Source organism: Aptenodytes forsteri, unplaced genomic scaffold, assembly GCF_000699145.1.
Source record: "Aptenodytes forsteri isolate BGI_AS27 unplaced genomic scaffold, ASM69914v1 Scaffold79, whole genome shotgun sequence".
Classification (NCBI taxonomy): Eukaryota; Metazoa; Chordata; class Aves; order Sphenisciformes; family Spheniscidae; genus Aptenodytes; species Aptenodytes forsteri.
Genome location: NW_008794776.1, coordinates 4,687,454 through 4,701,451, shown reverse-complemented (window position 1 = coordinate 4,701,451; position 13,998 = coordinate 4,687,454). Strand labels below are relative to the sequence as shown.

The 13,998-nt window shown below is 40.8% G+C and overlaps 1 protein-coding gene across 1 annotated transcript in view; it reads right to left on the bottom strand.

The window, feature by feature from the left end:
- ARVCF (armadillo repeat gene deleted in velocardiofacial syndrome) overlaps positions 1 to 6,108 on the bottom strand; it is a 150,407-nt gene extending 144,299 nt beyond the window's left edge. The window contains exon 1 of the mRNA XM_019470783.1: positions 6,063 to 6,108. Within this exon, the coding sequence (XP_019326328.1) occupies positions 6,063 to 6,071 (9 nt within the window). The 5' untranslated portion in view covers positions 6,072 to 6,108. The remainder of the gene's footprint in view (positions 1 to 6,062) is intronic.
- Positions 6,109 to 13,998: the final 7,890 nt, after the last annotated feature.

Sequence of the window (13,998 nt, the reverse complement as noted above, 5' to 3'; positions counted from 1 at the left end):
CCTTACCGGAGGCGCGCAGGATATATCTGGGGGGGGGGGGGGGGGGGGGAATGTTTCGTACTACTCAAAGCTCTGTCATTTGAGCACAACAAAAGGGAACTTTCAGAACAAAGCATGTCTGAAATCAAGTATCTGCTAAAAGCTTACACATTTCAAGCCTGTCTAGATTACTAACGAGGTGCAAGTGGAAACGCACAATCAGTCAACAGAAAGAAGGCAGGGTTAGCATACTATACACTGATCTTATAAAATATTTAAGCAAAGCATGTGACCATTGATAATACGCACTTTGACTGAACAATAGGCTGCACATAAACAACTTTTTTTTCCCCAGACCTTTAGCGTATGGGTATCTGTGGGGGAGGGAGGAAAGAAAGTCAGTTTAAGAAAGGAAAAAACCAACATACGCACAAGGGACACACTCCAAATTTTTATGGTACAGCCCCTGTAAAGTGTATTTCTAATATTACACACATTCTAGTTTAGAAACAGACACGCGTACACACTAATAGATTCGGAAACCTTTAGGTTTTTGAGGAAACATACACAAGAGGAATTATTCTGCTGAGAACAAAGCGCTCATACTTACCTCCAGTCAGCAACTTCAACAGGCTGTGTTCCGCACTGAAGCTGGACAAAACCAAACAAGTCCGTGCTTTAACAACTGATAAAGCCCCCCTCCCCAGTTAACGCAGTCAGCTAGCTGTACAAGGAGTATAAACACATTAAATTACAGTATTTTTAATTCACCTGCTTAGAATTCAAACAAAGACACATTTTTCAAAACGAAGTAGAATACCAAAAGACCACCAGGTAACAGAATTAAATTTAGTTTCTCTCCTTCTGAATCACATACTTTGTCAGATTACAGTAGCTATTCATGAAATGACCCACGGACAAAGCCTAGATAGGCTCCCTTGCTGCTCCAAACACCAGACCAGAAAACCCCTAGAAGAACTAAGCCAGCAGTGACAATTTCTACTAAGAAACACCCAGAAATTATCATTATTTGCATGCCTTGCTATTACGCTAAACAGACTGAAATGAGGCAAAAGCAAGTTCTACAGGACTTCATACAGCACACCAGAAGTAAAATTCACTTGCTTACCAACCAGACAGCAGTGGAAAGCTTGCATCCAGGAAATATTCCAGGTATAGGTATGTGACAGATCAAGATTAATGGAAAGATGTGATGGAGACTATAGGCTCCAGCTATGAGTTTATGAAATTGTCAGCCTGGGGACAGGCATTTCATAAGTAGGAAGCAGGAAAAGTGGTCATGAACCATGCTCTCAGGTCCAGCCATCACTTGGAACACTGTACTGAACTGCACTGTTTCTACATTACGGCTGACCTGCCAGCTGCAAAGATAAAACCAGGGAGCTTTGTCTCCTTTTATCCAGGGGCATTCAAATCTTATCAGAAAACAGCCATAAAACAGGCTACTGGTTTTTTTGTGGTAAGCAAGGAACTCTACACGAGGAGCAACGCTCAGGCCTACTAGGAAGGGTAACTCACACACGACAGCTTACTTCAACTTTGATGAAGTAGTAACAACAATACAAAACCACTTACTTCCTATGTTAAAACACAGCACATCCTATTTATGCTCAGAGGGAAAAAAATAAACAATTAAGAATGCACCATATCATGCCCTTTTTCCTACTTAGTCTACCTACGTTACCACTGACTCATCAGTTTTTCTGGAAAAGGTGAACAGTGGGTATTATCTAAAAAAGCCAAAGCCCTGAGAGGACTTCAATTATTGTCTTTAAGACTGAGAATGAGCCTTTGTAAACTGAAACATTCTCGTACAGATGCAGTAAGTCTGATCACCATCATCACCATCCAAACACTACATGGTTTCTGTGATGGAGTTGATGCTATGCAAAAATCCAAGAGTGAATAAAGACTCTGTTCTCCAAAATCATAGCAACTACACCCTGTATGCTAGCAAAATACTGTACCAGCTAAAACAGCCGCGAAGACAAAGAAGATAAATAACAGAAAATATAAAAATATAACTAGAAACAAATTCTACTCTGGAAATTCATATTTTCAAGGCATTTAGACCTGTAACTCTAACCCTATCCGTTATAGGCTGGAGTAGTAGTCAAAGTCTACACTGCAATGAAACTTTCAAAGTTCCAGATTTGCCTGCAGTTGTCCTCACCTGCTCATCTACAGATGAAAAAAATGAAAACACAAGTTGATATTCTGACGCACAACTTTTCCACTGTATTTGTGACTATTGTATGCAGTTAGGCTCTCTGCCGTTTGCAGTTGTTTAAACTGATGCCCATCAGATACAAAACAGAGACAAAAGCTATAAGAAAGTTAATTAAGTTCTGGGATAATCCCAATACTGGACAATCATACAGTTTATTTGGAAAATGCAATCAATACTAGAGATATAAAATATTAAAAAATATTTTCAGCAGGTATCTGTACTCCTCACAACTACTACAGGATGGCGCTGCACAGTTCTGCCGCTATTGCTGGGTTTATAAATAACTGATTTTAATTAAACCCAGAAAAGGAAGAAAAAAATTGACGTTACACCAGAACAAGTTTTTGCTTGAGGTTTTATCTCCCCCCCAATAAAGTTGAAACATTGATGCCATTTTTATCACCATGATAAAAGAATTACTTTTTGGTTACTGAAGTTGCGCAGGATACCCCTGTCACCATGGCAAGGGGCTAACACTTCCATGAAAGCATCACTTCTACCTGTTCAACAGGCATCCCTGGGGCAGGGGAGAGAAAGAGAGGAAAAAAAGGAGCAGGGTCAGGTCATTAAGCTGAAATCCCAGGAGGTGACCAACATCTTACTTAGGGAAAGATTCATTCAAATTTCATAAGCCTATGAGAGAATAAGGTAGGCAGAAAGGATGCTAGTATCAAAAGAGAAATTAATGATGACCTGAATTTAAAACACAGAAAATCGCCCACACAGAAACACACTGACTCACAAACATCTCTGTACTGTAAGGATTCGTAAGAGAAGGTTGCAGTCTGGGACATGTCAATTAAAATTAAGAATGAAATAACTCTGTGCAACGGTGCTGAATGGCATTTTCTCTCAAGGGACCACAAGTTCAAATTGAGATTTCAGCTGTGCAATCAGATTTCCACTCTTAACTCTTTCATTTCCAATGCAATTCATCAGCTCATGACAGTCTTCCCCTTTCTTCAATTCTCAACTAAATCCAAAGACATTTTAAAGAGACCTGTACCTGCCTGAAGCCCAAACTCCAGACTGTGACAGTACTTCTACCAGAATTAACGAGACATGAGTTCTACCAGAAAGCCAGCTCCAAATTGCTGAGTGCTACCAGAACCAAATCTAGCATTTCAGGGACCAGTAAAAAAAAATGAAAAGTGGCATTGTACCAACAGACTGAAGTTCACTGCTCAACTAGTGAAACTGTGCAACAATTTTGAGAAATGTGTCCTCAACAGTTACCAATATTTAGTTTATTTTGTCCAATGGAGAAGTCGGCCTTCATCACCTCACATGACCTCCCACGCACTAACCACGTGTGCAGTCCGATCCAAACCATGCTTCACAGCAAAGCTGACATCTGCATCCGTTCTGGATGAAATCAGGAGCCCACACGATCCTGTGGGCATTCACGCTGCATTCCCACCACCGTTATGGGAAACACAATACAGCAGAACCACAAAACAGTATTTCTACTTGAGCTACACTGCGTGAAGTGCCACACAAAGCCATCTTGACATTTTTCCTCAGAAGAACACAGAGTTGAATTTTAAGAGGGAGGAAAAGTACCTTTTCTCAATTTGTTAACCACCCAAAAATATAGTCTTTGTAATCCACAGGAAACATTAAAAAAACAACATAGTTTAAGTGGTGTGTTTCCATCATTACCTTAAATTTTAAAGGCATCTTTAAAAAGCATTTATCTATAATTTGCACCCAGGAGAAAGCTAATTCTCCCCGTCCCTTTAAAAGAAAACCGTGGATTTTTTTAGAAGAATAAAACAAAACACTTAAGGGAATTTTAAATACAGGAAGGAGGGATAAGAGCATGGGGGAAGAACCCAACAGTCTTCGTAAATATTTTTGTGACTCCAGTTGCCAAAACAGTATCCATATAATGTACCTCGGCCAAGTTTCTCTGAACACAAGAAAATTCAAAGAGCAACAATTCATGGAACACACCCACACATTTGCAGTGTATGTATACAAGCATACACAGCACTTCAGCTGCTGTGGACACGACTCTTCCTTTACTATCTTGATGTGGACACGACTCTTCCTTTACTATCTTGATGTAAATGGCAGATGCTGATTTTACTAGTGTCTCTTTTTCTGGAAAGTCTCTGGAATCCAGCCAAGCTTGGGATGGGTGTTACACAGTATTTGCTATGCCTCTTGGTAGAGGCAGCAAAGGAAGAAAATTACATTTTATTTGAGTATTGAAAAGTTTGTGTTGGCACCGTTAAGCTGAAATTTTAAAGTGTCAGCTTTGTGAAAGGACGAAAAAGAAACTGATCCCATGTAACTGAAACAGAAAGATGATTTTGACTGGAGTCTCAAAAACCAAGAGGCAGAAAAACTTACTGGATTAGCAGTGTGTCACACTAGATTCAAAGCAACCTGCAGGCAGATGTTTCAGTTCCTATGTACACACCAAAACCAGCAGCCAGATTTTCAAAATTGTTCAGTGGATTGACGCAGCACTCTAATTGATCTCTAACCACACTTGGAGTTGGTGTATACTTGAAAGGTTTGAAAGTCTGTCCGTCACTTTTGGTTGCCTATAGAGCAGCAGTTTTCTCTTTGAAGATTTGGCCCTTGAAGAAATGGTAGGAAAGAATACATTTTTAAATCCAACATATTAAAGAGGGCCATAACCTTTTCAACACTGGAACTGAACAACATTCTTGTAAAAGAATATTGTACCTTAGAAGCAAAGTATTACCCTTAAAAATTGCCAACAGTATGCACTACTACACAGCCCTGGTGTTACTATGCCACTAGCTGGTGTCATGACTGTCACTGACAGATGAAAAGCTAAATAGGAAGAGAGAAAAGAAATGGGATGTGATAAGATCACATCATAAAATACAAGATAAATGTGTCGCCGTGACCAAGATGCATTCTAACCTCAGGTAATAAAACAACACGTCATGGTAGAAAGAGAAAGAATGACCCAGATGAGGTGAAATAGCTAAGGACAAATGCAAAATGTTCCTCGTCTAGCACACATTTACATACATTTATGCATGTTTACAAATGCTAATGTGAGAAATACAATTTTTTAAAACTCTTGTAAATATACCATACTCCATTCCTTTTGGGCAAAGAGGAGAATGAAGAACCAGAAAGTACAATAAGCTTATTAAAAAGCACGGGGGCAGGGCGAGGAGAAAAAAAAAAGCGTGTGTGTGTGTGGGAAGACAGGAGCTGCAGCATCAGGTTCCAACACTTCTTATTGCTAGGACACAATCATCCTGCAGAAGTGAATTAATGCCATAACGAACAGACTTAAGAAAGTTTCCATGTATTTTATTAATATCTACTAACTTGCCTGCCAGTGCCAGAAGGCAAGGACAGGCTTTCCACATAACCGATTCATTGAAATTTCATCCAGAAAACCACGTGCTTAACTTCACCCAACCACCAGTGTTAGCTGGCATCCACTCCCATCGTCCAAGCTCGCTGCCTCCCTTCCTGGGGAGGAAGGCAGAACTTTGTTTGCCTTCCTATTTGTAAACCAGCCATAGGGTTCATCTGTAAGAGCATATAAACTATGCAAAGCGCTTTTGAAGCCCTTATCATGGCAATGTAGGTTTCAGCGCACATGTAAACCAAGGCATTATGCATGTTTTGGATTCTTAAGTTTTGGGAACGTATTAAGTATTGCCATTCTGATGCCCCAGTAAGGCAAGGAGGTTACAATCTCACACCGGTCAGGAACAGGGTAGTAAACTGCTGCTTTAGGAGGGGCTTTCACCTGCTCACTTTCTTTACCCAAATGAGCAACAAGTGAGAACACCCAGAGGGAAATATCTCACCCATGAAGTCCAATCACCTCTTTCATGAGCGTTCAAGAATCACGTAACTCACATATGATATGAAGACAACTTCTCAAATATCGAGATACGACTGTCTTTATAAGATCTAGTAGCAAAAAAAGGAAAAAGCAAGTAGGCGGTAAGGAATTTATTTTGCAGCACACCAGCTAATTTCAAAATATTACCAACTCAACAGAAAACAACTAAGGCATGATAACACACAAGCCAAGCAGCATTTAGGGGAAGTAATGAAAACATACAGCTTTTGAAGTTACCAGAAATAACCATTCCCTTTTCATTAAAGGCAACTCTTAATATCATTAGTTACTCTTAAAAAAATTAAGAAAGTCCGTGGGCAATCCAGGAGTTCAAGGGGACATCTCATGGCCAGTTGCCATGAAAGCAGCGAGAGTTAGATTTTACAATAGTAAGCAGCATCAACACGTACTTTATAAGTAAAAATCTACAATTTACAAAGTCACTCTACTTTCACAGCATCTGGCATTTAAGTTGAAATCTTTTACAACCCAGGAAAAGAGTATTTATAACTGTTCCCTCATTAAAGTATCATAAAAAATGATCTATAAAGAGATCTTCATCAGAGACTTAAAATGGCAGAGAGATCACCAAGACAGCCCAGCTGGGTAACAATGGTCTCCCAAAACATATTGCTGGTTTTATAGATGAGATGATAACCAATGTAATTGAGGCCAGTAACATAAAGCATCTGCTGTATTAAGTTTAAATGGTAATACATTCCTTCTAATTTAATGTATATGAACAATAGGAGAATTATTCTGGTCACCATTGCTACCATTAGGAAGAAGGTTTAAGAAGGACCAAACACTAACAGAAGTCAGCAAGGTGACTGGGAATAAACGATGTACTTGGGAGAACATCAGCACGACCTGATGCAGAACCAGAGCAGTTGCTCTACAGAATTTATGCCAATATGACACAGTGGTGCCACGAAGAGCTTCTAGCCGCCATTTCAATTTAAAGAATTAGGCTCTGGTTTACCAGTGATTAGCAAGGATTCAGGAAAATGTTGATACAGAAATCCAGCCACCTGCATAATCTGCTTTACAAATAAGTCATTTTGTCCATTCAGAACAAAACTTGGTTTGCATTATTGTAACACAGTACCGTGTGAAGTACAATATATAGCCTTATATACTGGTTTCCTTATCAAACCTTTCTCCACAGTTACTTGGAATTTCGGTAGCCTGTATAAACTCCATCTCATTCAAATTTGGAAAGCTCTCATCTCTGCATAACATTCTGGCATAAACACTGGTTTATGTCTTTGTTAAATGCATCACAAAACCAACCAGCTAAGGCCCACATGCTGTCATGCCCGGAAGCCAAAAGGGCCTTTATTCCCGTAACACTGAATTTGCCTGAGAATTGTATCATCAAAAGAGAGTGATGCAAATAGCTTCAGATGCAAAACTTGCTAAAATAATTTGAAATAGTTTACAATTCAAACAGCAGAGTAATCCTGATCATACACAGGAACTGTTTACATCTCAGGGCTCTACCATCCATAAACAAATTGTGCTGCACATCTTTCATCAGCTCCTTAATGAATTACAAGTCTGTAAGTTGAAAAGTCTTCTGAATGTTCCAGATGATTCTGATCAGTGTTACCTACACACATCCAGAGTAATGCTACTTAAATTAAATCATCTTCTCATCTCTCCATATATATATTTTTATACATATATACACAAACACACATGAAAATACATTCTCTACAGTATAAAAATAAGCCCTCACATTCTGGTTTCAATTCAGGCCTTCAGGAACATCTCTTTCTCTGAACATTACAATAGTCTGGCTGTGAAGGTTTTACCAAAAATAAAAGTTCAGAGCTGTGCCAAGTGATTTAGCTTGTGGAGGCAGAAATTCCCAAGCTCAAAAATTCTCCAGGTTTACTTAGAACAGTTTTCACTTTATTTTTTGAATGCCAAAGAGAAGTCCTTGTGGTGTTACAGATAGATGTGTGGGATTAGCCAAAAGGGAAAAGCTCAGGCATTTCAATTTCCTGCTGTAAGCAGGTGTGGGTTTGATGCATCAAAGAGGCAGAGAACACCACTGAAAGTAATGAATTTTCACATTACTGCAGTATACAGGGAGCACTGAGTCCATGGAATCACCACCCCTTAGTAAGACAGAAGAGATCTTGCCCGCCCATTTGTACATACAAAAGCTTATGATTCCCCAGAGAGTGAGATTTTAGCCTCTGCGCACTCATAAAGCTTCTCTCAGGTACAGTTACAGTTGTTCACTGCTTAGGCGTGTAGACAAATGAATAAAAAAAAAAATCCCAAAGCCTGGCTGCAACCTAATGAGATACGTGAGACAAAGGACACTGTGAAATTTAAAACTATCAAAGTTTGAGTTTCAGTTTTCCTTTTATCCAAGAATTCGAAATACGCTCTCTCTAGTCTCAGGATTTATTTCAGGGATTCCATTCAACTCTTAAACCTCTCCCCTTGCTATTTATTGCATGGTTGGGACACAGGGAGGAATCATCAGGTCCCCCTCATCCTTAAAAGGAAAAACAAAACCAAAGAAAACCTACTAGCAAAATCTTATTCTCCATTTCTCACTAGAAACAAAACCTTTGAACATAAACTAAGCATCACCTCTGCTATCCTAAACTTACGACTATTAAAAGCTACTGCAATATTAATTTCCTTCTCTTACCTCCTGTAGTATAAACAAGTCTGTGCAATGCCATGAAAAATACAGAGGCCAATACGAAATTACGAGGAAGGTTCCTATTAACAAAAATACCTTGGAAGGCAGAGTTAAACAGAAGAAAGTTCCCATCCACTATCAACCTGCATATGCATCCTTAACTTTTTCTGCCATTGTTCCACAAAGTCATTGCTGGGCACAGCTGAGCTTTGCTGGACAACATGTGTCACATAGAAGATGCTACTGAAACAACAGTAGTTTTTAAAAACATGAAGAACAGGGTCTTTTTAATGCTCTGCTCTGTCCTCGGGAAGATCTGACCAAACCAAACGTATACAGAGCTCCCAGGCCAAGTCATCTGAGATAGGGAACCCCTGTATTGTCTTGTTTCACCAGCAAGAGCAGTTACGTGAGATCCTATGCACATGCTTCTGTTCATTCTTTGCCCTTTTCTTTCTCCCGCTAACCTACTTAATACAGAGCTGCTTCTCCTCCCAGTTTCACCCCCAGGAGGAAGGCACAGCTCTTCCAAGGGCCTCAGTCTGGTTCAAGATGCCATTCCTCTTTTCCTAAAGTATGTAGGGTTTGCTTCAGTTTTTAAGCTGGATCAATTCACTGATCTTGTCCACGGAATAGTCCTGAAAATGTGTGTTTGCGTAACTGAGAGGGCAACCTGTTGCATAATTTGGGAAACCAAGAGCCAGCAGCAGAAAAGGATAGGGTCTTCTTAACCCAGTGAAGCTGAAGCTCCCATCTCACACAGCCATACCCACAAATATTTCCAGAAGGAGAACAAGCAGTGGTGGAGTCTGAAATTTTAGTTTCCTTAATTAATTCCACGTTATCTTAGAAGTATTAATTCTGTGTCTCAGAGTGGTATCTTGGGGGTGAGGGGCAGGAGTAACACCTCCTTAAATTAGCATAGGTATTTCAGAAGTTTTGGGGTGGGAAGAAGCAGTAAGTGAAATATGTTATGGTATGTTCCCTACACCTTTATGGCATACTGCAAATGAAACAGGAGCTTTTTAGAAGCTTCCCTGCATATAGTTCCACAATTTTGCTATCACAGAGAAAGTTAACTCAGAGCAACTGAGGAACAGATAAAGACACACCGAGAACATGCTAAAAACCTCATATTCAGAGAAATGCCTTGTTATCTAACACCCAAATATAGAGACATTTTATATGTCACAACTGTTTTCAACCAGTGGCCCTGACTCTACTCCTGCTGAAGTCAGTATCAAACCCTTAATTTAGTGGCAAAAGTGAACTCCTCAGAGAAGAGTGTTTGAGATTACACGTTTAAGAACAGCCTTGTTAGAGACATCCATCCAGTTTCAAATGCAACTGTTTAACATGCTGTTTTTCCCCATTTTGATCTTCCATAATGAGTATTTCTACATTATGAAAGATGTTGAGTGTACATATCTTAAAAAAAAAAATTATTTTTAGTAACTGCAGTGTAACTTAAGCAAAAAAAATGCAGACAGCCTGATTCTCCCCGTACAGCAGCTCACCTCACGACCTTTGGGACAGGTGGTTAGCAACACGGCCTCGGGAAGTGCAATCGCTGGAATGCTTTGCTTGGTATGTCTATTGCTGTTACAAAGCTGTATACACACAGGCAGACACACAAATTGGACATTATAAACCCTCATATCCCAACAGCACTTTTAGAAGAACATAGTTCCTGCAAGAGCATTTTCAGAAACAGAGCACTTCCATTCTCACAACCTACCCACGGTGTCCTGCTGCAGCTCCAGAGCGGGACCCCACTGTGCAAGCCCCTGTATCAAGAGGTAAAGGCACACCCCCACACCCGAGTTCTGAAATTCCGCACCCAAGTTAGGCAGTAACTGCTTAAAGAGTTACGATGTCCACCCTCCTGCAGGGAATTACTGCCTCTGTGGTAGAGCTAGCAGAAGGGAACGCGTGCCCCCACTCAGTTGCTCCAGTACCTAGATCAACATCTCAGTAACTGAGTCATGAAACACATTCCCTTTGCCCAGCTCTGCTACAGAGGTCACAACTGCGGGCAAAGGGTTTACTTTGGGGGGCAGGAAGGAGTCAACATTGTAGACTGCTGCATCTCTTTACTCCAAGGTAGCAGAGCACATTACAGCTGCTTCAGGACTATACCCACACTGGGCAGCCCATTGTATGTGAGAATCCACATAGAGATCCATCTTAAAAATTAAGCTCCCTTCTTACTTGGTTTTTCTAGTATGAGTTGCCCAACTGTTTGGAAAATGATGATGCTTTTGCATGCTGCACCTCCATGAACATTTCTTCCACAAGATTTCCATCACTGGCACAGACTCTTAACAGGTATATCACTAACGCATTAACCACTTCTTCATCCTGCCAGATCTAAGATTTCCTATTTTTTCACATCAGTATCATCCTCTAGCAAAATGCTTCAGGGCATCAGTATCATCCTCTAGCAAAATGCTTCCTCAGCACAAAGTGCTGAGGAAGGGCAGCCTTACTGAGTTCAGTGCCTGAATTAGGCATGTTAGCAAAGTATTTTCTGAAGCAGGAATAACACAGAACTGAAGAGGTTTTAGCAAAAATCATTTGAAGTGACTCCTTTCCCCTTGATAACTTCATGGCCCTGAGGCAAGCCAGCACTTAAGGTTTCAGATCCAGATCAAAGCTGTATGTCATATAGTGACCAAATATATTTTAACAGTTCCAGACTTCAAGATCCTTCTGAATTTCAAGAACTCTGCACTTACATTCAGGCCACTGCAGAATGTCAGACTGCAGATACTCAGCACAAACTTCAGCAGTCTTCATCCCCCATCAGCAGGAAGGGGAACGACCAAGGGGGAACGCCAAGAAGGTGACACCTGCCCTGCACACTCATGGCCACAAGAATAGTTTTTCAGCATTTGTTTCTTCTACCAGTACTCCCAGGTACAACGCTGCTTTTGTGGCCCAGAACTTCAGGAAGCACGACTATTCCCAGTAGAAGCCAAGAGGATAGTTAGGAGTTACTCTTGGTTCTTTTTTAATTACGATTTCATAACTGCCTTTACTCAGATGTTAATGTGAGGAGTCTCTAAACACATTAGTTCTTTAGTTAATGTGGCAGAAGTCCCTTCCAGTATCTCTCCCATTTCTGTCTGTACGGATGGTGTAGACTTGCCATTCACCTCGAAGTCATTTATCCATTTGGCTTAGTTTTACTTAATTGTGATCATTAAAGCTAAAAGATTACTTTCCAGAGGCCCTGTAACTGCACGATAAATTTCTCTGACAACTCACAGTTTAAAACTACTGCCTTTCATTAAGCAAAGCATTCTCTAATACACTGTTGTGGTATCACACTGATCAGTTATATGGCAAAAAGACCACAGAATGAATCAAGAACCCTTGCTCCATCAGAAAAGATAAGATATGTTTATCAAAAAAGATAAACATATTGCTGATCCTCAACTATGACAGGCAGCATGAAAATTAAAGCCATGAGATTTTTTTGTTCTGATATGGAAGAAGAATTTACAAGTTAACTGAAAAGCATGACCTAAAGTGATTAACTATAATCTTCCACTCTCACTCAAGCTTTTCCTCATATCAAAACAGAACACCCTGAAGACAAGAACGCGGCTCTCCTGCACAGGTCAAAAGATATTAAACCCACCTTTTTTTACAGTTAGCATTCTGCTCCTCTTACCTCCAGTTCTTTGCTTCATGTATTAAAAAAAAGAACAAAATCCCAAAGAGCTGCTAACTCTATCTATCTATCTAAAATTCAACAACCCATTGCATATAATTTGACAGGTGCAGTAACTTCAGGTCAGGCAGCATGCACAGGACCCCATACACAAATAAAATCCCTTCCTCCCTAAGAAGTCCACAGGTAGCATGACACACGAACAAGCACCCAAACAAAACCAGGATTTGGTCACCTCTAGCAGGCAGGGCAGCGATTACAGGGACTGCCTACAGACAAAGAAATGATCACTCAAGGGCCCAGCTGAAAGGGCTACTTTCCCCTCAAGACAACCAACGTCCTATTTGCATTGAGAAATGATTCAGCCTTCTGTTACTGAGACGGACAGGTTGAACACAGCATGATTAAATGAAATTGAAGCACCTCGAACAATTCCAGTGCGCTGAAGCTAAACAAATTCATTGTATTATCAGTGATGTATTATCACTGCATTTTCTTATCCTAAAATACTCTGTTTTAAATTAAAAAGGCAGAGAAGAAAAAGGAGGGTTAAGAAAAAGATAACACCTCATCCTAGTTTGAGGAGCAGCTCTACCCTGCCGCCACCTGAATTTATGGGGTTTCCTGAGGCTTACAAGGTAGATGAAGGAAGTTAACAAGGTAAGCACCTATAAATTACAGAAGTCTACACGATCTCTTTATTTAAATCCAGCCTGCCACAGCTTTACTCTGCAATACCCAATGACACTCCAAGATAAAGAATAATATTTGAAGTCTTTTCGCACAGAGCTGTAAGTCCATTATAATTATTAAGATGACAGCCAAGAGGGCTTTTCGTTTAAGAAAACATTTAGAGTGAAAAACTGAAGTTACTTCCCTGGTATGTTCAACAACAAAATCAAAAGAAAGCAACGGAACACTGTATGGGAAAAACAAACATTTAACAAAAGCAAACAATAGCAAAGCTCTCTTTTTTAAAAGCACTATTTCGAGCTGTTCACGTCAAAGAGTTCCCTAGACTTACTGAGCAGAACGAGAAGGTCAAAGAAAACAATAGCTTGCTTTTTTGGGTGTTTCACCAGTTCACACAACAGACAAAAGCAAAATCTCTCTCGAATGCTCTGTTAGAAAGAGCAGCTCAGCTGTTGCTCTTGGTTCTCGGCTAAAAAACGAGGACACAAGTAAACAACCCCCTCCACCCCCCGCCAGCTCTCTCCTCTCCACACCGCCGGGACCACTGCACGTGCGGCCGCACGGAGCCCCCTTCAGAAGGGAAGGGCGCAAGTTTAGCACTAACCTGTGTGAGTTCCGCAGGCATTTATGCGAGCTGCCAGTTTTACAGTCCCTAGCAGGGAATACCTCCAGCTTCCCGCAGACCCTCCGTGGACCCAGCCTTCTGCTCCGAGAGCCTCCCTCCTCCGCGAAGCTCCCTCCTTTTGCCACCCGACCAGCAACCTCGCCGCTCGAGAGCCCCTCCGCAGCCTCCCTCCGGACAGAGCCCATCCGGGGAAAAGAGATGGGAGAAAACGCGCCGCCGCCGGCTCCCGTGAGGGACGCGTCCCTCCGGC